The following is a 24,014-nucleotide window of genomic DNA, read 5'->3' as shown; positions in this document are numbered from 1 at the left end:
CAGCTGAACCCCTGGCTACGCCCCTGTGCCCATTACATTATCAGCTCTGCTACATGTTAGGCTAGGTTCACATTTCCGTTGTTTTCCATCAGTCACATGCGTTACTTGACGCTTGTGACTGATGCATTGTACAACGGACGACAAGAATAAAGGGTGCTTTAGGGTACTTTCACACTTGCGGCTTTTTCCTTCCGTCACAATCCGCCCTTTTGGAAAACAGCGGAATCCGTTAACGGATTCCGCTGTTTCCCATAGACTTGTATGGATGACGGATTGTGCCAAAAGTACCTGCGTTGCTTCCGTTGGCTGACGCTGCGTTGCTTACGCCGGGCGGCAAGAACGCAGAATGTAACGTTTTTTGAGCAGCGGAATCCTTAGGATTTTTCTGCGCATGCTCTCTCTGGCTCCCTGCACACGTAACCAGGGTACACATCGGGTAACCAAGCAAAGTGCTTTGCCTAGTTACCCGATATTTACCCTGGCTACGTGTGCAAGGAGCCAGTGCTAAGCGGTGTACGCTGGTAACCAAAGTAAATATCGGGTAACCAAGCAAAGTGCTTTGCTTAGTTACCCGATATTTACCCTGGCTACATGTGCAGGGAGCCCGACACTTCCCCGCGCGGCTCCGCCCCCCTCCCGCACTCCACTCCGCATGTACACACACGCAGGCGTACACACACACGCATGTACACACATGCGCACACACACTCACCTGTCCTTAGTGCTATGGCCCCGCACGGCTCCACCCACCCCGCACACATTCTTAGCGGCCAAATGATCAGCTGATCACCCGGCGACCGGCTGCTGTGAGCGATCAGCTGATCACCCGGCAGCCGGGTGATCAGCTGATCGTTCACAATTGTCTGCCACCGGTAAAACTGTAAAAAAAAAAAAAAAGCTGATTCCGTTGTTTTGTACGATCCGTTGGGCCACTATATGCAACGCATAAGTTGCATCCGTCACACAACGCAATGCAACGGATGCCGTTCAACGCAAGTGTGAAACTAGCCTTACACGCTGCGATATCGGTAACGATATATCGTCGGGGTCTTGTCGTTAGTGACGCACATCCGGCGCTGTTACCGACATCGCAGCGTGTGACACAAATGAGCGATGATCAACGAGCACAAAAACGTGAAAAATCGTTGCTCGTTGACACGTCGCTCATTTTAATATCGCTGCTGCGACAGGTACGATGTTGTTTGTCGGTCCTGCGGCAGCACACATCGCTTTGTGTGACACTGCAGGAATGATGAACATCTCCTTACCTGCCTCCACAAGCAATGCGGAAGGAAGGAGGTGGGCGGCATGTTACGTCCCGCTCATCTCCACCCCTCCGCTTCTATTGGACGCCTGCCGTGTGACGTCGCTGTGACGCTTCACGAACCACCCCCTTAGAAAGGAGGTGGATCGCTGGCCAGAGCGACGTCACAGAGCAGGTAAGTCCGTGTGACAGGTGTTAGCGATGTTGTGCGCCACGGGCAGCGATTTGCCCGTGTCGCACAACCGATGGGGGCGGGTATGCTCGCTAGCGATATTGGTACCGATATCGCAGCGTGTAAAGTACCCTTTAGAATTCATTGTCGGATTCTGCTGTAAAACGTGAGAAAGAGAACGATCAGCTGATCGCTCTCATTAGCCGGCCGCCGGGTGATCAGCTGATCGCTCTCATTAGCCGGCCGCCGGGTGATCAGCTGATCGCTCACATTAGCCGGCCGCCAGGGGGAACAGCTGATCGCTCACATTAGCCGGCCGCCGGGTGATCAGCTGATCGCTCTCATTAGCCGGCCGCCGGGTGATCAGCTGATCGCTCTCATTAGCCGGCCGCCGGGTGATCAGCTGATCGCTCTCATTAGCCGGCCGCCGGCTGATCAGCTGATCACTCTCATTAGCCGGCCGCCGACTGATCAGCTGATCGCTCTCATTAGCCGGCCACCGGCTGATCAGCTGATCGCTCTCATTAGCCGGCCGCCGGCTGATCAGCTGATCGCTCTCATTAGCCGGCCGCCGGGTGATCAGCTGATCGCTCTCATTAGCCGGCCACCGGGTGATCAGCTGATCGCTCTCATTAGCCGGTCGCCGGGAGATCAGCTGATCGCTCTCATTAGCCGGCCGCCGGGTGATCAGCTGATCGCTCTCATTAGCCGGCCGCTGGGTGATCAGCTGATCGCTCTCATTAGCCGGCCGCCGGGTGATCAGCTGATCGCTCTCATTACCCAGCTGCCGGGTGATTAGCTGATCGCTCACAGCAGCCGGCCGCAGGGTGATCAGCTGATCGTTCTCATTAGCCGGCCGCCGGGAGATCAGCTGATCGCTCTCATTAGCCGGCCGCCGGGTGATCAGCTGATCGCTCTCATTAGCCGGCCGCCGGGAGATCAGCTGATCGCTCTCATTAGCCAGCCGCCGGGTGATCAGCTGATCGCTCTCATTAGCCGGCCGCCGGGTGATCAGCTGATCGCTCTCATTAGCCGGCCGCCAGGTGATCAGCAGATCGCTCTCATTAGCCGGCCGCCGGGTGATCAGCTGATCGCTCTCATTAGCCGGCCGCCTGTTGATTAGCTGATCGCTCTCATTAGCCGGCCGCCAGGTGATCAGCAGATCGCTCTCATTAGCCGGCCGCCGGGTGATCAGCTGATCGCTCTCATTAGCCGGCCGCCGGGTGATCAGCTGATCGCTCTCATTAGCCGGCCGCCTGTTGATTAGCTGATCGCTCACAGAAGCCGGCCGCCGGGTGATCAGCTGATCGCTCACAGAAGCCGGCCGCCGGGTGATCAGCTGATCGCTCTCATTAGCCGGCCGCCGGGTGATCAGCTGATCGCTCTCATTAGCCGGCCGCCTGTTGATTAGCTGATCGCTCACAGAAGCCGGCCGCCGGGTGATCAGCTGATCGCTCACAGAAGCCGGCCGCTGGGTGATCAGCTGATCGTTCGGCCGCCGATAGAGAGCATGCGCAGTGAAATCCTAAGGATTCCGCTGCTCAAAAAACATTACACTCTGCCTTCCTGCTGCCCGAAGGTCGGTCGTTCCACCGCGGATGCAACGCAGCGTCATTAGTCACAATCCGCCGCTCATACAAGTATATGGGAAACAACGGAATCCGCCAAACGGATTGCGTTGTTTATCAGAGCCACGGATTGTGACTGATCATAAAAAACGGACATGTGAACCTAGCCTTATCACCTCACATGACACACTATTTATAGAAGACGCAGCACAGTGTTCACACTACAGTACATGAGGCGATTGGTGTCCCACAAGGAGCACAGGGAGAATGGAAAGTGATAGGGACCCCAAAGTCGTAAACCAGAGAACACAGGCCCTAATACAGCTCTATGGGAGGAGATATGAGCCTGTATCACATACAAAGCCCCTATAGACAGTGCAGAGACCCCCTGCGATACAGGTCGGACGATTCCGTCGCGCTGACATGCGCCTCTGCCTCAGGTTTCTAGACTACTCCGGTTCGCATGTGCATCGTGACGTCACCGACAACGCCCCGCCCCGGTATCCAAGGTAACGGCGATAAGGGCGTAGCAGCGTCCGAAGCGACCAATCAAAGCGCAGCTCGTCGGCCGGTTTAAACTCGACCAATGAGCGCTCTCCCTCAGTGTTGTGCTCGCTCAGGTGGCGGCGGCGTACGAGGGGCGAAAGGCAGTGCGAGCGAGGCTGCTGTCAAAGATGGCGGCCGCCGGGTCCGTTAGAGCAGCTGCCGGGACGGGGAAAGAAGACGATGACGGAGAAGTGTTCGTGAGGGAGGACGAGCGGGAGGAGCGGCTGGAGCCGCAGGAGATCCGCAGCCGGGTGCAGAGGATGAAGCGGGAGGTGAAGAACCGGAGGAAGATCCTCATCAAGGGCCTCCCGGGAGACGTCAGCAACCAGGTGAGCGGGCGGAGCGGGGGCGCGGGCGGAGCGGGGGCGCGCGGCCCCACCACTCACGTGACCTCTCAGCTTCTCTGCTGCTGATACTTTTGTATCTCGCTCTTTAACCCCTTCCTGGCCCGGCAGTTTTTCCTTCTCTTCTGCTGGCAGCATGCAGTGAGGCTGGAGGTCTCCGTAGCCCCTCCCTCGGGGCAGTAGCTCCCAGCTGCCCTGTTCCCACACTGACAAAGACTCACCCCCCCCCCCCCCCCTCCACAATGTTGGGTGTAGGGGGGGCACTATAGTACCCAGTTGTGGGCAAAGCATTACTCCCCCTGGCTCTGAGATGGATGTTCAGCAGGGATCAGAGCTTGCTCCGATCACTGCTGTCAGCACCAGTCCCAGCCCCTGAGTCCACCCTGCATATGTGCTTGCGGATTGAAGGGCTTTGCTGATGGTCTTGCCTCCCCCTTTCCCTCACCCCCTCCTCAGTCCATTTTAGGGCCCTTCTTCTGTATCGCTGCTCTAGCTCCTGGTCTGAACATGGAAGTTGTGACCCAAACTAATGTCATGTGACAGGGAGTCCGGACTCTCTGGTCGTTGTAAACCCCCTCCCCAGGTCCACCACTGAGATCACTCTATCTAGTCAGTGAGCTTGTAGTCAAGGTCAGGCAGAGCCACTGAGCTCAGCGCTACAGACACTGGGGAATCAGCATTAGACCTGGGGAGGGGGAGAAAGGGAGAATTTGATTGTTGTAAACAAACCGCAGCTGGGGGGAGGGGTTACGAAAATCAAATTTTCCCTTTTTCCCCCTCCCCAGGTCCAATGCTGATTCTCCAGAGTCTGTTACTGTCTGTAGCACTGATCTTGGCGGCTCTGCCTGACCTTGACTATGAGCTCACTGACCGGCTCCAGTGATCTCAGTGCTGGGGGGATGTGGAGATTAGTTTCACGTGAGCATAAAATAACTGCAGCACAGGGACAAGATCTCTCAGAAATGTCTCACCCCCCCCCCCCCCTGCTTTAGTAGCTGGTATCAGAGCTCTCTGATCCTGGCCGTCTGTTTATTTCAGTACAAGGCTCCCGTGTCCCCCCCTCCTTCATTACACGCGATATGTAGATTATATTTTATTCTGGGCCTTAAAGGGGCCGTCCATCTGGGCTGTTCTCATTGCTCTTCACATTGTTTTCCCCAGTGATGTCACCAGCTGTGCCCATCTCCAGTAATTGCTCGGTGGTGGCTGTGATAACACACGGGTGCACATATGTATATTCCGGCTTTTGTTGTCCTCTGTTGTTCCTGCTGTGCCCCCCCCCCCCCCCCCCCCAACGCCCATCATGATCATCATCATTGCCCCGGCCTCTGCTGTGTCACTCTGTCCTGTGATCTCCATGTGCCTCTCTGCGGCCTCCTGACAATGGGCGAATTCCAGGCTCCTCTCCCCAGACCGGCGCTCCATGCCAGCGGAGGGAGCCGCCCTCTCTAGGTGCCCCCCGGTCTGGGTGAAGTGTCCGCAGCTCTTCTGGAAGCGTCGGGCACATGAGCTCAGTGACTGACAGCTGCTATTCTATTCCTATCCTGTGCAGTAAAAATAGGCCCCGAGGGTCCTGATGACATAAATATCAGTGCTCTGTCATTGTGGATTGCTCAGTGGCGCCCCCTATGATGGTTCTTGCACATTGTGGAGAGCACCCAGCTTTCCTGCACTCCTGAGTGACCAGACCTGGACGCCCCCCTGCGAGTCAGATGGATGGAGCTCTATACATCCCTATGGTGACTTGGTTCAGTACCTTGAATCATGAGGGTGGAGCAGAGGTGGCGGTCACATCGCTCATCACCCAGCTTTCCCTGAATCAGATAGGTTATGGATGGCTGAATAGTCTGGCCACAATGAATTGATGGCTTTTTCTTCTTCTTGCAGGAAGTCCACGATCTGCTGGGAGACTACGAGCTGAAATACTGTTTTGTCGATAAATACAAAGGAACCGGTAAGGATCGGCTTGGTTTCCCCTCACTGTAGGAGGAATATTGGGGGTCCACCCTGGGGTCTTAATGTGCAGATCCTACAGATAAAGGGGCAATGACTGGGATCGAGCGATTATGTCCCGTGCATCATTTCCTTGTGTCATATTGGCAGCTGTCTTAAGAGAAGAAACACCCATTTGTCACTTTTTTGAGATCAATAGTAAGTCAGCAGCCCATCCCCCGGTGTTAACCAGACGAGGGTCCGGAAAGATAGACTAGTAATGATTGATCATCCCACACAGTGTGTGTGGCTGTAGTGAGATGTACTGACTCCGGGCGTCATCCTTGGAAGACCACACCGCCGACCTTTTTCAGGTTGCCCCTGCCTCCTTGCTTACGGCGCTCTCACTGGCCCCAGCACGGCGCTCTCACTGGCCCCAGCACGGCGCTCTCACTGGCCCCAGCACGGCGCTCTCACTGGCCCCAGCACGGCGCTCTCACTGGCCCCAGCACGGCGCTCTCACTGGCCCCAGCACGGCGCTCGCCTCCTGTGAACAATCCTCACCACCTCCTGGTAAGGTGCATTTGGATTATAAGAGGCATCTCTTATTTTCCTCCCAAATTTTTGGGAGGAAAAGTGCGTCTGTGTCCACGGGGACAGTGTCCTGCGGTTATATCCGCAAGACATTCCGCAAGTGCTCCCAGAAATCCGCAACAGAACTTTCTCTGTTTCAATGCTGCGGATATACAGCGGAATGTCGTGCGGATATGGTGCGGACATTCTGCATTGAGGATACAGTACCATGGCTTCGGCACTGCATCCTCAATGCAGAACAAGTGCTGCAGTGATCGGGGTGCTCATACTTGCCTCCATCATGCAGCACCTCGCTTTCCGGCGGCTGGGTCACTGTCAGGCAGCGTCTGTTTCTCTGTGCTGGAGAAGGTGGGCGGGCCTGAACTAGCTCCGGCTGTCACATGACCGGAGCTCGTGCAGGCCCCGCCCACATCTTCCTTCCTGTACATGGCTGGATCCACCGCGCTGCTGCCGATATACCGGACGGAGAAAGTGACTCGGGTCTCTATCAAGGCAGGTAAGTATATGGGACCCTGCGGAGAAATCCGCAACAATAATTGACATGATGCAGATTTTTCCGCACGAAAATCCGCACTATTTCCGCTGCGGAAAAATCCACAGCGTGGGCACAGCATTTCCCAAATGCCATAGAAATGGCTGGGGAGTAGCTGTGCTGCAGATTTCTGGAAAATCCGCGGCTTTTCCGCGAGAAATCCGCGGCAAAATCCGCGCATTTTCCGCAGCGTGGGCACAGCCTTATAATCCAAAAAATGTGGTATATATTTTACTTGCTGTCCCACACTGAGTCTATTGCGCCTTCCATTGCATGGTATTGTCTGCAGCGCTGATGTAATGCTGCCAATCACTGAGCTCAGTGCCTGGTGGAACGTCCCTCTTGGGGCCACTGAGGTCACTAGCTGGTGACATGACATAAATGCCACAACCGGGAGCAGTTGTGCAGACTCAGCCGTGGACTTGGCCGGTGATTAAAGCTCAGCTTGTTTCTGTATCACAAGCTGCGGTGAAGGTTGTCTGAATAGCTCAACCCCCCCCCCTTAACACAGGGTTCCCCCCTTTTTTCCGGGGATTGTTGTCAGTGACCTGACGTGACCCTGGTAAGTGCGGATCCTCGTTTTTGCAGCTTTCATCATGTGAGGGTTCAGGGCAGGGGTGACCTGTATTGTTACATATTACATGGGGCACAAGCCCCTTTTGTATGCTGTGACCTGCGGGTCATGGCTGTGTATGTGTCGGGGATCTGCTTACTGATGCGTTTTCTTGCAGCTTTTGTAACGTTACTGAACGGAGAGCAGGCAGAGTCCGCCATCCGCCGCTTCCACCACACGCGCCTCCGAGAACGCGAGATCTCCGTACAGCTGCAGCCCACGGACGCCCTGCTCTGCATCGCCAACCTGCCCTCCGGCTACACCCAGCAGCAGTTTGAGGACCTTGTGCGCCCCTTTGGTAATGTGGAGCGCTGCTTCCTGGTGTACAGCGGGGTGAGTGGGCAACCCAAGGGCTACGGATTTGTGGAGTACATGAAGAAGGACTCTGCCTCTCGCGCCAAATCTGACCTGCTGGGCCGACAGCTGGGGAGCCGCACGCTGTACGTCCACTGGTCGGACGTCAGCCAGCTCACCTACGAGCTGCTCCACTCCCGCTGCCTTTGCGTGGAACGCCTGCCCGAGTGCGACCCGCCGGAGCTGAAGGAGGCCTTCTCCAGAGTCTGCGCTCCTTCCTTCTGTCAGGTGAGTAGCGCACATTGCTGGATCAAGGCGGCTATCGCCAGCAGAAGATTATATTTTGTAGGAGTAAGGCCTGTGATCCATCTGTATTGGTTGATTATTTAAGTAGGTCCTAGATTCTTTAACATTTTCATTATTTCTAGTTCCTTCCTGCCTTACACAAGGAAAGACCAGGATTAGCCGTGTGTCCGAAACGTGACATTCATGGTGCCTATCAGAAGGCAAATGTCGGGAAACCATAAATGTGCCATGTAGGTGCAGCAAAAGAAATTTGGTCCCAAGTGGGGCGCCCATGGTCCCAACCATGTGATACTGTCTAAGGCTAAAGATCTGCATGGCTCTGTAAAGGGTGTCAGCAGGGTTTTGCTATATAAAGGGAACCTGTCACCAGTTTTGGCGTATAAGCTGCGGCCATCACCGCTGGGCTCTTATATACAGCATGTTAGGTGTGTGTGTGTGTGTGTGTGTGTTCGCACCGTCACATTTACAATCATGAAATTTTGCACAGACGCCCCATGTGACTCAGGAAACGTCAGACTATGTTTGGCCGGGAAAATTTAACCTCGTGCTTTCCAGTTACTCTACAAAAATCCTGCAGCCATTAAACTGAATGGAGCTGGGAGCTATAAATAGCAACTGTCAGTGGTTGCTATAGGAACAAAATAAACTGGTAGTATAAGAAGCTTATGTGTGAGGTAATAAGATGTCGGTGGTGAGACAGATAGAGACAGCCGGGCAAAGAGAGAGAGACAGACAGATACAGAGATTGAGACAGACTAATGCAAATACAGACAGAGACATAGAAACAGACAGACAGCGACACACAGACTGAGACTGGGAGAGACAGAGAAACAGTTACTATCCCGGGCAACGCCGGGTACTACAGCTAGTCACTTTATAATACCTAAACGGTCGCTGCGGTGGAGTTGGGTCATATGGCATCTCCAGTGTCGGCGCCTCCTCTTTCGGCCATCTTCGTCCTCCTTCTGACTCCTGTGTGCATGACACATTCTACGTCATACACACTCGCCGGACCCGCGCAGGCGCACTACAATACTTTGATCTCCCTGCTCAGGGCAGATCAAAGTGCGCCTGCGCAGGACTTCAATGCCGGCGAGTGTGCATGATGTAGGACGCGTAATACACCTAAGCTTCAGAAGGAGGACAAAGATGGCCGAAAGAGAAGGCGCCGGTAACGGAGACTCCCATCTGACCCAACTCCACTGCAGCGATCATTTAGGTATTATAAAGTGATTTTTATATTCTACACAGCGGCCTGGGCTCTTGTATACAGCATATTTCTGCCCTGCAATTAAGAATGGGGCTGCGTTGCGTATTATTGACCTTTTTGCTCTATTCACAAAGGGTCTCAGGATCTGTTAGGCCCCGAGCGATCATGACGTTATTCCCTATCCCATAAAATCTTCCAATATTGTTAAAAATCTTTAAAAGGATGTAAATTGTACAGACAGTGCCCATCGGGTGTGAGCCTGAGTAATGCCATCCACCTCCAGCAATGGTTGCCTCAAAGTAAAGTGCCCGGTTATATCTCGTGTGATGTTTCCAATTTATATACACTTATCATATGGCCTCTGAAATGACGTGAGGCAAGAACTGAAGGAACGGGCCGAGGGTGTGTAGAGCCAGATACTAAAGAGATTGGCTACTACTTTACTTTAGAGGGAACCTGTCACCAGATTTGGGGCCTACAAGCTGCGGCCACCAGTGAGCTCTTATATACCTCATTCTAACATGCTGTATATAGGAGCCCAGGCCGCTGTGTAGAACATAAAAATCACTTTATAATACTCACCTAAACAGTCGTGCTGCGGTGGGTTCCAGTCAGATGGGCGTCTCCGTTCTCTGGTGCCTTCTCTTTCGGCCATCTTCTTCGTCCTTCTGAAGCCTTTGTGCATGATGCGTCCTACGTCATACACTGACCGGTCCTGCGCAGGCGCACTACAATACTGTGATCTGCCCTGCTCAGGGCAGATCAAAGTGCGCTTGCGCAGGACCTCAATGCCGGCAAGTGTGGATGACATAGGACACGTCATCCACGCCTGCTTCAGAAGATGGCCGAACGAGGTGGCGCCGGCAACGGAGACACCCAACTCCACTGCCGTGACTATTTAGGTAAGTATTATAAAGTGATTATGTTCTACACAGCGGCCTGGGCTCTTATATACAGCATGTTAGAATGCTGTATATAAGAGCCCACTGGTGGTGGCCGCAGCTTATAGGCCCCAAATCTGGTGACAGGTTCCTTTTTAACACTGATGGTATCCTTAGGATAGGTCATCAATGTGTCAACAGCTTGGGTCCGGCACCCCTGCCAATCAGCTCGTATACAGATGGTGGCGGCAGTTGGCTGGAAATGCTCAGTTCTGTAGCGGCCCGATAGTGCACAACCGCCTCTTATTGATTTGAATAGGAGGTGGATGTGCAGTATGGGGGCACTTCCAGCTGCTGGCATAGAACTGATCGGCGGGGGTGCAGTATGTCGGACCCCAGCAGATCAGACATTGAGCTTTAAAAGAGGTTGTCCACTACTTTTACATTGATGGGTCATCAGTGTGCCACAAATGGAGCAGGTGCTGGCTGTGTTATACTGCAATGACTGAAGCTAGATCCATCCACTCCCCTCCCCTCCCCAACAGCGGGGAATCCACTTCTATGGGGGGTTCCTACAAACTCCGGAGTGGGGAGCAGGGTGAGGAAACGGGTAGAGAGAGACATTGAGAGATCATGCTGAGCTTTCTGCTAAGTCTTTTACTTCACCCCAGTACTGGATCCTCGTTACTGCTGGATAATTTCCTTATTGCTTCTGTCTGGATGCTAAAAATTGATTGAAGAGTCAGTGTCCCTGTTTGTCGTGTGGTGCAGCAACCGGTCTCCACCCACCAGCTCGGAGTGGGTTGAAGGTTTATTTTTCCTCTGCTCTTTCCAGTTGGCCTATGGACAGGACGGTCAGTATAAGGGCTTTGCAGTTGTTGAATACGCCTCTGACATGGTGGCAGAAGTGGTCCAGCAGCAGATGGATAACGAGACGGTGGCTGGGAGCCGCGTCCGCGTCTCCTTCTGTGCTCCGGGTCCCCCAGGAAGGAGTACGCTGGCAGCATTGATTGCGGCACAAGCAACGGTGAGTGTTGCAGAGCCGGGCACATGACGAGGCTCCGACCAAGGTGGGGGGGTACGAGGACTCATCTTCTTTTTCTTTTTAAAAAAAAAAGGCATTAAATCGTGGGAACGGCCTTCTACCCGAACCGAACATCCTGCAGCTCCTGAACACCCTGGGCTCTCCGGCCGCGCTGCAGCTTCTGCTCGGTCCTCTGCTGAATGGAGGAAACAAGCAAGGTCTGCATCCTCTTATATCCATGTGGGGAACATCAATGGAGTACTGAAGGACGCACGATTTCCATTTACAGAAGGTGTTCAAGGCAACCAACCAGCAGAATTCTCATATAGAAAGTAAAGCCAGTGCCATAGGGGAGCTCGGAGGCTGACTCCAGTCAGCAATCAAAGTTCCAGAAATGCACTGATTGTTTGGTGTGTACATTGGGATGGGACCATGTGGGTCGGGCCTTGTTAATCTGCCCTTGTATGCTTGCCTGGCCCTTCTCCCCACCGTCATCTTGTGTCTGGCTCGCGCACAGTAGCCTCTAGAAGAATTTCAGGAACTTTTCACTAAGATGGCGTCTGACTCAGCACATGTGCATATTGCTATCTCTGGCGCAATTTTATTGAAGACTCTGTCCCCAGCACGAGCATCTGACACATCCGCAGAATGAGGGCTGTCTCTTTAATAAAATAGCACAATGCGCAGGTGCTGTCTCCTGACGCCATCTATTGAAGACTCGGTCCTCCTGCTTCAGATGTGTACAATGCTTGTGCTGGGGACAGCGTCTTTAAATGGACCACATCAGTGATTACAGCCCCACCAAACCTTTCCCAAGATGATAACGCAAACGTAAGCTTTGCTTTGTTTTTTGTTATACAATAAACAAAAAAAGCGACGCCTACGTTGGGGTCCTCATCTTGGGAAAGGTGTGTAGTGGGGCTGTAATCACTGATGTGGTCCATTTTTAACTGCAATGTGAGCACTTGCACTTAGTATTGAGATATTTGAGCGATATTTTTTGTTTTTTTTTTTTGTTTTTTTTATATGAATTTCGTGATATTTGTATTTGCCACTTGGGCACAACTAATTTATTCTAGGCATACTGTGTTTTTGTTTTTTGTTATATAATTCTGCAGTATGTGCATAAATTCTATTGACACATTCACTTATGTTCAACTGGGAATAATCATAAGTGTTGGTGAATTTCTTGTTAAGATGTGACTGGAGTCAGCATCTGAACTCCCCTATGCCACGGTGTGTGTAAAAATTCTGCTGATTTGGTTCCTTTTTTTTTTTTTTTTTTTTTTTTTTTAATTGCATTTTTGTTGGTTGGTGTTAGTCACACGTCTGTAGAGCTGCCATATTCTAAACATTGGGTAAAGCTGACCTGGACAGCAGAGTAATAGAACACATTTTGAAGATGAAAGGGGCTGTGTAGATCAGTGGGGTCCGACACCTGGCACCCCCCCCCCCCCACCCCCCACACTGTTCAGTGTCTGTTTAGTTGGTATTTTGCCTTTGGTAACTGGTACAGCCAGGGCCGGTGCCAGCACCCGACAAACCCGGTCAAATGCCGGGGCCCTGAGCTGCCGGGGGGGCCCACTCGCGGTGGCAGGAGTGGCGCACCGCTACTCAGGGGGGCCCGGTGGCCGTGCTGTCACCGCCCCCCCCCCCCCCCCCCCCCCCCCGCCGAGGATCGCGCTTTCAATTGCTTCGGCATCGCAGGTGCCGATACAATTGAGGCCAATGATGAGAGAGTGAGCGGCGCGCTCTCTCTCATCATTCTCCCCGCTGTGACTGTCGGCGTTCTGACAGCTCTGCAGAGGACCGCGGTGACGTCATCACTGCGCGCCTGCTGAGAGGTCAGAGCGAGCGACAGCAATGGACGATGCGCCGAGGAGACCGGATCAGCGGGGGAACGAGGAGAAGTGAGCTGCCCCTCTACTGACACTGGGCTCCCCTGACTCACAGGCCGGCCACTACACAGCGGCACTAGTACACATAGGGGCCCGGCAGCCGCTCTGCAGACCCGGCTGCCGGGCCCCTATGTGTAGTGCCGCTGTGTAGTGGCCGACAATGCGACCGTCAGGGGGCCGGCCTGTGAGTCAGAGGGGCCCCTGACCTGGAGAGGCCACCAGCCGTTTCTGAGCTGCAGGAGCGCTCCTGACCTGCACAGAAGACGGAATAAGCCATCCTTCAGGACCTGCGATGATGTCACGCCCATGTGACTGTGTGGGAGGAGACACAGGATGCCGGGCAGAAAGCAAGAGGAGATTTGCAGGAGATTTGAAGGAGATTTGGACACATGACTGGTAATAAGAAAAGAGGGGACATGAGGGGAAAGGGGGCAGCTGCAGGGTGAGTGGCATGTGAGGGGTGCAGACTGTGACAGAAGGATGTAAAGGGGTGCAGAGTGTTTGAGAGGGGTAAGTTGGGGTACAGGCAGGGTGTGAGATATGGGGGTGCAGGCTGTATGGGGAGCAGGGTGTGTGAGATGGGGGTGCAGGCTGTATGGGGAGCAGGGTGTGTGAGGTATGGGGGCAGGGGAGTAACTACCGCGGTCGGAAGGAGAAGAGAGGTACTTGTTTGTTTTATTTTGCTGGCTGCATGACACATGGAGGTCTATGGGACTACATAATAAACATGAAGCACACCTTATACATGGACTAGGGGTGCATTAGACATGGAGGAGTATGGGGCTGCATAATACAAAATGAAGGACACCTTACACATGGAATATAGGGGTGCATTATACATGGAGGAGTATGGGGCTGCATAATACAATATGATTTATGGCGCTACATTATAATACATATAGGACTATGGGGGCTACATTATAATATATGGAGGCTACCTTATACATGGACTATGGGTGTGCGTTATAAAACTGGAGGCCTATGTGGTGCAATATAATATATGGAGAACTATGGGGTGAATTATAATACATGGAGAACTTTGGGGAAATGCATTGTAATACATGGAGAACTATGGGGGTGCATTCTAATATATCAAGGCTTATGTGGGACCCTTTATATTATATGGAAGGCTATGTGGGGGCCTTTATAGTATTTGGAGATCTATATACAAGGGGGGGACAAAGATACAAGTATGGGATGGAAATGTTTTGTCCTGAGGGAAAAAGGCTCTTTCCCTCAGCACCCAGCTTTCCCATGCTCTGCTGTACATCTCTCAGCACCCAGCTTTCCCATGCTCTGATATGGGAAAGCTGGGTGCTGAGGGAAAGATGTATAGCAGAGCATGGGGAAGCAGGGTACTGATAGAGGGATTTCAGATCATGGGAAACCTGGGTGCTGAGGGTAAGAGCCAAGTGCCAGCGTCATTATCCTGTACCCCAAGTGTCAGTGTCATTATTCCGTACCCTAAGTCTCGGTGTACGTGGAGGGGGGCCCCGGTCCAAATTTTGCACCAGGGCCCATCAAACTCTAGTTACGCCACTGAGTATTAATCACTGTATTCTACATGAGGGTGCGTACTGCTATCTGGCTCTGCACTGTGCTGTATACAGGCTGTGCTATGTTATATAGCACAGCCTGTATATAGCACAGTGCAGAGCCAGATAGCAATAGGCACCCTCATGTAGCATACAGCTTGTATATAGCCTATATACAAGCTGTATGCTACATGAGGGTGCCTATTGCTATCTGGCTCTGCACTGTGCTATATACAGGCTGTGCTATATACAAGCTGTATACTACATGAGGGTGCCTATTGCTATCTGGCTCTGCACTGTGCTATATACAGGCTGTGCTATATATAAGCTGTATACTACATGAGGGTGCCTATTGCTATCTGGCTCTGCACTGTGCTATATACAGGCTGTGCTATATACAAGCTGTATACTACATGAGGGTGCCTATTGCTATCTGGCTCTGCACTGTGCTATATACAGGCTGTGCTATATACAGGCTGTGCTATATACAGGCTGTGCTATATACAGGCTGTGCTATATACAGGCTGTGCTATATACAGGCTGTGCTATATACAGGCTGTGCTATATACAGGCTGTGCTATATACAGGCTGTGCTATATACAAGCTGTATACTACATGAGGGTGCCTATTGCTATCTGGCTCTGCACTGTGCTATATACAGGCTGTGCTATATACAGGCTGTGCTATATACAGGCTGTGCTATATACAGGCTGTGCTATATACAGGCTGTGCTATATACAGGCTGTGCTATATACAGGCTGTGCTATATACAAGCTGTATACTACATGAGGGTGTCTATTGCTATCTGGCTCTGCACTGTGCTATATACAGGCTGTGCTATATACAGGCTGTGCTATATACAGGCTGTGCTATATACAGGCTGTGCTATATACAGGCTGTGCTATATACAGGCTGTGCTATATACAGGCTGTGCTATATACAGGCTGTGCTATATACAGGCTGTGCTATATACAGGCTGTGCTATATACAGGCTGTGCTATATACAGGCTGTGCTATATACAGGCTGTGCTATATACAGGCTGTGCTATATACAGGCTGTGCTATATACAGGCTGTGCTATATACAAGCTGTATACTACATGAGGGTGTCTATTGCTATCTGGCTCTGCACTGTGCTATATACAGGCTGTGCTATATACAGGCTGTGCTATATACAGGCTGTGCTATATACAGGCTGTGCTATATACAGGCTGTGCTATATACAGGCTGTGCTATATACAGGCTGTGCTATATACAGGCTGTGCTATATACAGGCTGTGCTATATACAAGCTGTATGCTACATGAGGGTGCCTAATGCTATCTGGCTCTGCACTGTGCTGTCTGGGTCTGCACTGTACTATATAGGTCTGTGTACTACATGAGGATACCTAATGCTATCTGACTCTGCAATGTACTATATAGGGGCTCTGCACTACATGAGGGTGCCTAATGCTATCTGGCTCTGCACTGTGGTATATAGGGGCTATATACTACATGAAGGTGCCTAATGCTATATGTGTCTGCATTGTACTATATGTGGGCTGTATACTACATGAAGGTGCCTAATGCTATCTAGGTCTGCATTGTGCTATATGGGGGCTGCTTAATGTTATATGGGGGCTACATCATACTATATGGAGGACAATGGGGGCTTCATAACACAATATGGGGGCTGCAAACTACTATACCCCCAGAGTTGTATGTCCCCTCCACCCAGGTGCTGTATACCCCCTCAGAGTTGTATGTTCCCCCCCCCCCCCCCCCCCCCCACCCAGGTGCTGTATACCCCCTCAGAGCTGTATACCCCCAGAGCTTCATGTCACCCCCCCCCCCCCATCTCACAGCTGTTTGTCCCCCCCCACCTCAGTCACTGCCCTCCTAGAGCTGTATGCCCCCCATTGCTGTATACCCCTTTCCTCAGTAATATATATTCCCCCAGTAATGTGTTTGCCCCCAGCCTCTCTTGTGATGTATATACAGCAGTGTTTGTGTGCTCTATGTGCGGCCATGTCTGTTAGACAAGCCGGGAGGTGAGTGAGGCTGTTGCCGGCTTCCCAATATTAGAAATATATATACAGGATAAATATATAAAAAGTGTGTGTGTGTGTGATGTGACTCTATGTATGTCAGTGTATATGACTGTCTAGATTTATGTCTGTGTTTTTGTGAATTTCTCTTTAAGTATGTGTACGTGTGCCTGTATGTGTATGTATCTGTGCATGTCTATGTGTGGATGGGGCCCACTGAGACTTTCTCCCAGGGCCCACAAAAACCTGGAGCCGGCCCTGGGCACAGCACTTGTATAACGGCTGTGATGAAGTCCTTTCATGTGTTTATTATTGCAGGGCTCCTTGGTGCGGCCCCTGCTGTGTCCCTCCTCACTAACCCTGCCCTATCCACCACCCTCCTGCAGCTGGCACTGCAGGCACAGACTGCCACACAGGTAGGTGCTCGCTCCATAGGGTTGGAACTTACAAAACCCCTTTTCGATATATTTGGACCTGCCGCGTCGTCGTCTTCGTCCTGTGCCACGTCCCATCACCTGTTCTCTCTTCAATATCTTTTTCTTGTCTTATAGAAACCAGGAATCTTAGGAGACTCCCCGCTGGCCGCCTTGTACGGAGCTTTGGGTCTGTCTTCTCAGCTCACACCCGCACCAGGGAAATCGCTACTTCCAGACCTAACTTTAGGTAACGTCTCCATCTGATCTCAGATACTGGGCATAAAGGTGACTGTCAGTCTTTACTGCACCACCTGAATGCAAATAGTTTGCGGTCGTTGTGAGCCGCACTGGAGTCTGGATTTGAACTGTAACTTTTTTTTTTTTTTTTTTTTTTTTTTTTATACACCTAGGGGGCGCTCTTCCATCACTTGGAATTTCTTCTGACCTGGGTGGTACTCCCCTGCAGCCATTTCCCGGACCACAGCTTTCTGATTGGGACAGCCCCCCTCTTACTCCGGTTTTGGGATCCATGCTTGGTGGGCTGCCAAAGACTTCAGACTCCGGGGTAAGTAGAACAAGTGCCGGGTCATTACTGTGTGAACATTTTGCCTATGGGAAGAGTGGACGGGAGGGGGAATCCTGGTGCTCGTACCGAAAATAGCCCTTTCCTTTTAGTATCTGATGTCCGAAGGCCACAAGTTGTCAAATTGTCCTCTTTCCTTTCTGGTGAACGTTGAGGCAAAGTCATCACAATCGCGCTCCATGTTTGGTGGCAATGTAATGATGACAGTAAAATGTTGCACGATGCTTTGTTTTCTTAAACCGTTTCTGCATCACTTTACACACAAACTGCAAATTAATTGGCTGATAAGGATGGATTCTGAAATCTTCACCGCTGACACCTATCAGAAAGCAAAAAAATTGAAAATTGATGTAAAAAAAAAAAAAATGCTTGCTTGGATCGTATAGCTTTCATTTATACATTCTAGGGCCTGTTCACATGTTGCTCCGGCACGTTGGGCAGTACAGGTCCATGTCAGGAGGGCACAGTGCACGGGTCAGCCTCTTATTTGTACCCATGTATGCACAATATCTCCTGATGTGGTGCGGGAGCCACAAGAATCGCACCACCCAGTGTGCCACGTGTTCAGACTAGTCAGGACAGAAGTGTACATAGATCTGCTGTATTTCTGGGTCAGGTTGTTCTGCACTTTGGTTGTTTCCACCATGTGTATGTGTGCCACCCCTGCAGCGGATCGAACCGCTCGGATCTGTGTGACGACTTGTGGATCGAGTGTCTCCGGGGGCTTGGGGCCACTTGAGGAAGTTATTTACAGGGGAGGTATAGTTCATGACACCACCCGTGGTGTACGGTAATGAAGGGATACCGCCGCTGCTGATGGGAGTACCCGGGGTGATGGAGTGGAGCAGCAAGGTGTCGTTGCCCTCCATGGGTAGGGAGAATGCCCCGGGACTCGGTGTGGGATGCTGTAGGGTGCAGGGATTACTCATGTACTCACTCAGTCAATAAAGCAGATGCTGACAACCAGGTAAACCAAATCTCGGGGTATCGCTGCCGCTGGGGGGTCCCGTCCCCTATAGTGTTGCCTGGTGATCCGTGACCTGCCTCCTCGCACTAAGTTTAACTTCAACATAGTGTCCCAGTAGTCTGAAAATTGCCGGGCCCCGCTCCCCTGTGTGGTTAAGTGTGGGAGCTTGCTCTCAGGGCTAACGCTTGGGATTTTCTGGACCGTTTGTTTTGAAGGCCCTATCCCCCTCGTTGCGCTAGTGCCCTGATTCTGGAGCGGGTGGGAACAGATCATAAAGGCTCCGTTCTCCTCAGGTTAATTGCCGGGTTGCCTAAAGCTTCTCCCCCGTCGTGCCTTCGGTCCCGGACCGGTGACAGTGCCAGGCTGCTGACCGTCCTCCTTCAGAGGTCGAGGCACCTAGCCGCAATCCCCTGCGACCGGGGGGTCCGACTCTAGGTCCAGACCACCATCTGCAACCTAGACAGCTTCTCTTCCGAGCCACCGCGCCCAGCCTCCTCACTCACTCCTCTCACTACACTACTCACCTCCCCACCCTGACCAAACCCTCCCCTCCCACCCCCAGGTGGGCGACTCTATTCCACTCAAGCCGTCCACTGGTGGGTGTGGTGCAGTGTGTATCTAGGATTAGATTTGCTGTTGGAGGCAACACCGTAAGATAGGGACCCAGAACCATGAGGGACTCGGAATACTGCTCGGAAGGGCAGCTTGTGCAGTACCCTGTGACGACCTGATAGTCCAGGGGCATCACATACGCACTCTTCAGATGGTGGAGCCACAGCTGACTGTCTATGAAGAATCATCACATCCAGATTACTAACCCCCGGTCTTGTTTACAGTTGTCCCTCCTCGGAGAGCCCCCCAGGGACCTCAGCATTCATTCCACTCCTTACATGAACTTCCACAGCCGGATCCCCAGCGCAGGTGCGGTGTGTAAATCGGTGGCTGGACACTTGGGCATAGTGGCGTTCTCATTATCATCTGACTCATCCCTCTTCACGTCCTTTAGGTGCAACCAAGCCGGCACCTTACAAGCAGAAGACGTCAGGCCACCGTGTCCCTCTTGCCTCTCTGCAGGAGTCCATGCTGACGCCCATGGAAAGCTTCCCCTTTGACATGCAGGCAGTAAGTGGACTGTAGACTCTTCTGGCGGGGTTGAAGGGCAGCTCCGGCCAAGATGTCCACTTTGTAAAGTTGTCCCGTTTTGTCATCCGATGTTGAGGCACTGCGTTATGACAAGTGGGATCGGATGCTCAGTTAACGTCCAGCACCGATTTAACAAATTGATGTTAAGGCTGTGGTGGTTCAATCAAACTTTCTGCCTTTTCAGGAGCTGCATCCTTGTCCATTTTCGCAAAGTGGAGACCATATTGTGAGAAGCCTGAGTGCCTACGAGCCCCGGAATAAGGTGAGGGTCTGGACTCGATGCTGCACGAATCTGGCATAGTGCCACCCACTGCAGCTCTCCCAGTTAGGCCAGAATCACACTTGCTAGTGCCTCGCGTGTAACTTGCACGAGTCTCTCATGGTAGAACCCGGCATAGCCGCACACTCCCCTGACAGGAGCGGGTCGGTTGCATGTATCTCTATGCAGCGCAGACGCTGCTGTATGCATAGTGTGCGGCCATGCCGGGTTCTACCATGAGAGACTCGCGCGAGTTACACACGAGGCACTAGCAAGTGTGATTCTGGCCTTATGGCCACCACATGGACGATTGATTGTGTTCTTGACCTTGTGCTCCACAGATCTCTCCACCCTCCAGATTTCGTGGCAGGAGCAGCAGCGCGCCGGCCCCTCTTCCTCCGTTCACTGCCTTATCACCCACTTCTTACTTCACCAGTGGTCTGCAGGCTGGACTCCAGCAAACACACCTAAATAAAGTAAGTGCTCCCCCCTCTTCACGGGTTTTTATGCTGTTGGATGTCCCATAACTAACAAGCTTTTGTTACAGGCGCTGAGCAGGCGTCCAAGCAGCCCGGGGGGCGTCCCGTTAGATTATGAGGATCAGAGTGTACCATCTGGAAACTCTTGTAAAGTAAGTACGATCTGTCCACCAGGAGGCGCCATCATGGCACAATAGTTCGTTGTACATGACATATCAGAGGGTGGTGGTGTGGGGAGCATCTAAGCCTTCAGGGAGGGCAGACTTCTCCTGCTTTCTCTAAAGGGTAAGTGCACACGGAGTTCACCCACGTCAAATGTCTTCTTCTACTAATCTTTGTTTCCATTCTTAGACGCCCATCGGAGCACAGAAGCGTGGTTTTTCGCACTTAATCCCATCTCCTGAGCCTAGCCCTGAGGGGGGCTACGTCGGACAACACTCGCAAGGCCTGGGCGGGCACTATGCGGACTCTTACATGAAGCGCAAGAGGATATTCTAAGCTGCTCACCCGCCTGTCACTGACAGCACCGAAGTGCCTGCTGCTCTGTCAGTTACATTTATATAGTATGGCTCTTATATACGGCAAGGATTAACCTCTCTGCTGCCAACACCTATGGCACTTGGGAGTTGAGTCTCCTAAAATGTGTATCCTGCGTGCTGGGTTGGTTGGTCGCTCCCTTTGCCAGGTCTCTAATTTTTTTCTTTTTAAGTTTGCCTTTTGTTTTTATTTAAGGTTTTTACATGTAGTGTGTGGCTCTGGGCTCCATTTTACTATCAGGGTTATTTAATTTGTATGTTTTTAATTGTATATAACTTTTTTTTTTTTTTTTTTTTTTGCTCAACTTTCTGTTCAGTTTTTTTGTCTTTTTGTAAACGTTGCTTCTCTGAGCCAAACAAGTGGGCCAGCCAAAGATGTGCACAGCCCGCCCGGCACACTAATTTTTTAATTATGGCCTTTATACTTTAAACTAGTTTTCAGCATCCATCATGGAAGGATATTTTCAAGTCTGATTTTCTGTGGTTTAACTTCTTGGCCTTGCCACTTCTTCCTTTCCTGGTGGCCATCGACTAAGATTGGCCAACCATGGAATCTCCATAAAATAGTGGAGCACTGCCATCTGACTGGGTGGCATGGTTGTAACAAGTCATATTGTTTTCTACAAAAATCACAAGTAAATGGATGGTCCTAGAAGCATCCTCTATTAAGGTCTTACCGATGAGCAGAAAGTTTATGGCTCCTCCATGAGATTTCAATGATGGCTTTTGGTGCCCCCGGCCAGAAATGTAGCGAGATCGTGCGGACTAGACATGTTCAGTCCCCCCATCCCCCCCCCCCTTTCTTTTTTTTTTTTTTTTCCCTTCTTACCCCTGAAATGGTGGCGAAGTTCTGTAAATTATCTTCACTATTTATGCCTCAAACCCCCACAAAGTCTTGGCGCCTCAATTTAGTATGCTGGTGTCAGTTATCCCTTTCTTTGAATATAATGTTTTTTTTTTTTTTTTTTTTTGCTTGTATCTGAGGATTTTCCTCCTTCTGGATGTCCAGCAGGGATTGGTGTAATGTTCTCCCCGTTATCCTCTTCTGGACTGCACTAATCCCATGTATATAAAGTTCTCATTGCTTTCAGCAAAAATCAGAAGCTGTAGGTGACGTTAATCCATATCATTTATGCGATATCCACCTCAAATCTGCCTCACTTGGATCTTTTGCGGGGTATTTTTTTTTTTTTTTTTTTTTGTATTTTATTGATTTGGCCACATGTGACTATTTCTGTGTTTTCTGACCTGACCTTTTGTCTCACGTGCTGGAAGTGACTTTTGTTGCAAGTAAAACTATTTATACCAAATGCGTAGTCTTTCTGCTCTTTCACTGCTGTCTGATCTGTACAGAACGGCTTTACTATCACTTTATGTACAGGAGGTTTTTGTGCACCACATGGGTAAAAAGCTATCCTATATAATTATTTAGATGTTCTGTCTTTAATTTTCTGGGTGGTGTGTGTATATATACAAAATGTATAATATGTAGCTTAAATGCAGGAATTTTTGTCTAAAAAGTCACTTTGCAACTTTTTTAATAAAAACCCCCAATTGCAAGTTTGCCTTCTCTTACCTCCTATGAGAAATCTGTCAGCAGCATGATGTAGAAGCAGAGAGCCTTGTTCCAGTGATGTGTCACTTGCTGGGATGCTAGCTGTAGATTAGATAGAATCCCTGTTTTTTCTCTTCTCTATATGTAGCAGAGCTCAGAATTCTGAGCTCTATAGTCCAGTCAAAATACAAAAAAAAATCCTTTCTTTGGCTCTCCATTGGGAGACCCAGACAATTGGGGTGTATAGCTATGCCTCCGGAGGCCACACAAAGTATTACACTAAAAGTGTAAAGCCCCTCCCCTTCAGCCTATACACCCCCCGTGCTGCCACGGGCGCCTCAGTTTTTATGCTTTGTGCGAAGGAGGCAGACATCCACGCATAGCTCCACAGCTTAGTCAGCAGCAGCTGCTGACTATGTCGGATGGAAGAAAATAGGGCCCATAACAGGGCCCCCAGCATGCTCCCTTCTCACCCCACTCTTGTCGGCGGTGTTGTTGAGGTATCCATTGCGGGTACGGAGGCTGGAGCCCACATGCTGTTTTCCTTCCCCATCTCCCTTAGGGCTCTGGGTGAAGTGGGATCCTATCGGTCTCCAGGCACATGAGACCGTGCTCCATCCACAGCTCCTGAGGACTCTGCTGGATAGGAGCCGAGTATCGTTCAGGGACATGGCCCTGCTACTTTGAGGTACTCTGTGTCCCCGTGGGGACCGCGCACAGCAACACTCCAGCATTGCTGGGTGTGCTAGTGCACCGGGGACCGCGGCGCTGACTGAGTTTGTGCCTTTACACACTGCAGCGTCGCTGAGTGTGTTAGTGTATGGGGACTGCCGCGCTGACCGCCGCTGCCATTGTTATCACTGCGGCGCGGCTGGGACTGTTAGTGCGCCGGGGACTTCCGCGCCGACCGCGCTTATACGGCGGCCGCGCTTATAACTTTAGTCCCCGGCTTTTGCGGCCTAGTCTCATTCTTTTCCCGCCCCCAGGCCTGCCAGTCAGGGGAAGGGCGGGACGCTGTAAAGGACGTCAGCAACTGAGGCTGGAGCATACTTTGCATACTCCACCCCCCTCACTGTGCACAGTGGGGCACCAGATTCCCGCACTTTCTAGGGCACGCCCACGGCCCCCTCCTCTCCTCAGGACGCCGGCAGCCATTCCTGTCAGCTCTGCTAACGCTGGAGAAGGGAGACAAGCTCAGGGAGACCCAGGCAGGAATTCTGGTGACCACACAACCGCATTGCGCGGGCGGTAAGCAGCACCTAGGTGCTGGCCCCACTGGTGCAGAAGTGTACTTATAGATTATATGATTATAGGCTATACTTTACACTGTATGGTG

At 51.5% G+C, this 24,014-nt stretch overlaps 1 protein-coding gene across 1 annotated transcript; it reads left to right on the top strand.

The window, feature by feature from the left end:
* The first annotated feature begins 3,637 nt into the window (after positions 1-3,637).
* RAVER1 (ribonucleoprotein, PTB binding 1) lies at positions 3,638-22,683 on the top strand. Its single transcript, XM_075343094.1, has 14 exons — positions 3,638-3,879; positions 5,782-5,848; positions 7,684-8,147; positions 11,092-11,283; positions 11,375-11,498; positions 17,059-17,156; positions 17,292-17,403; positions 17,567-17,721; positions 19,543-19,627; positions 19,713-19,828; positions 20,034-20,111; positions 20,450-20,584; positions 20,656-20,739; positions 20,939-22,683. The coding sequence occupies exons 1-14, from the start codon at positions 3,679-3,681 to the stop codon at positions 21,083-21,085; spliced, it is 2,058 nt and encodes a 685-aa protein (XP_075199209.1). The 5' UTR covers positions 3,638-3,678; the 3' UTR covers positions 21,086-22,683.
* Positions 22,684-24,014: the final 1,331 nt, after the last annotated feature.

The sequence above is a fragment of the Anomaloglossus baeobatrachus genome, chromosome 4 (genome assembly GCF_048569485.1).
Source record: "Anomaloglossus baeobatrachus isolate aAnoBae1 chromosome 4, aAnoBae1.hap1, whole genome shotgun sequence".
Taxonomy (NCBI): Eukaryota; Metazoa; Chordata; class Amphibia; order Anura; family Aromobatidae; genus Anomaloglossus; species Anomaloglossus baeobatrachus.
This window is presented reverse-complemented; position numbering and strand designations above follow the sequence as displayed.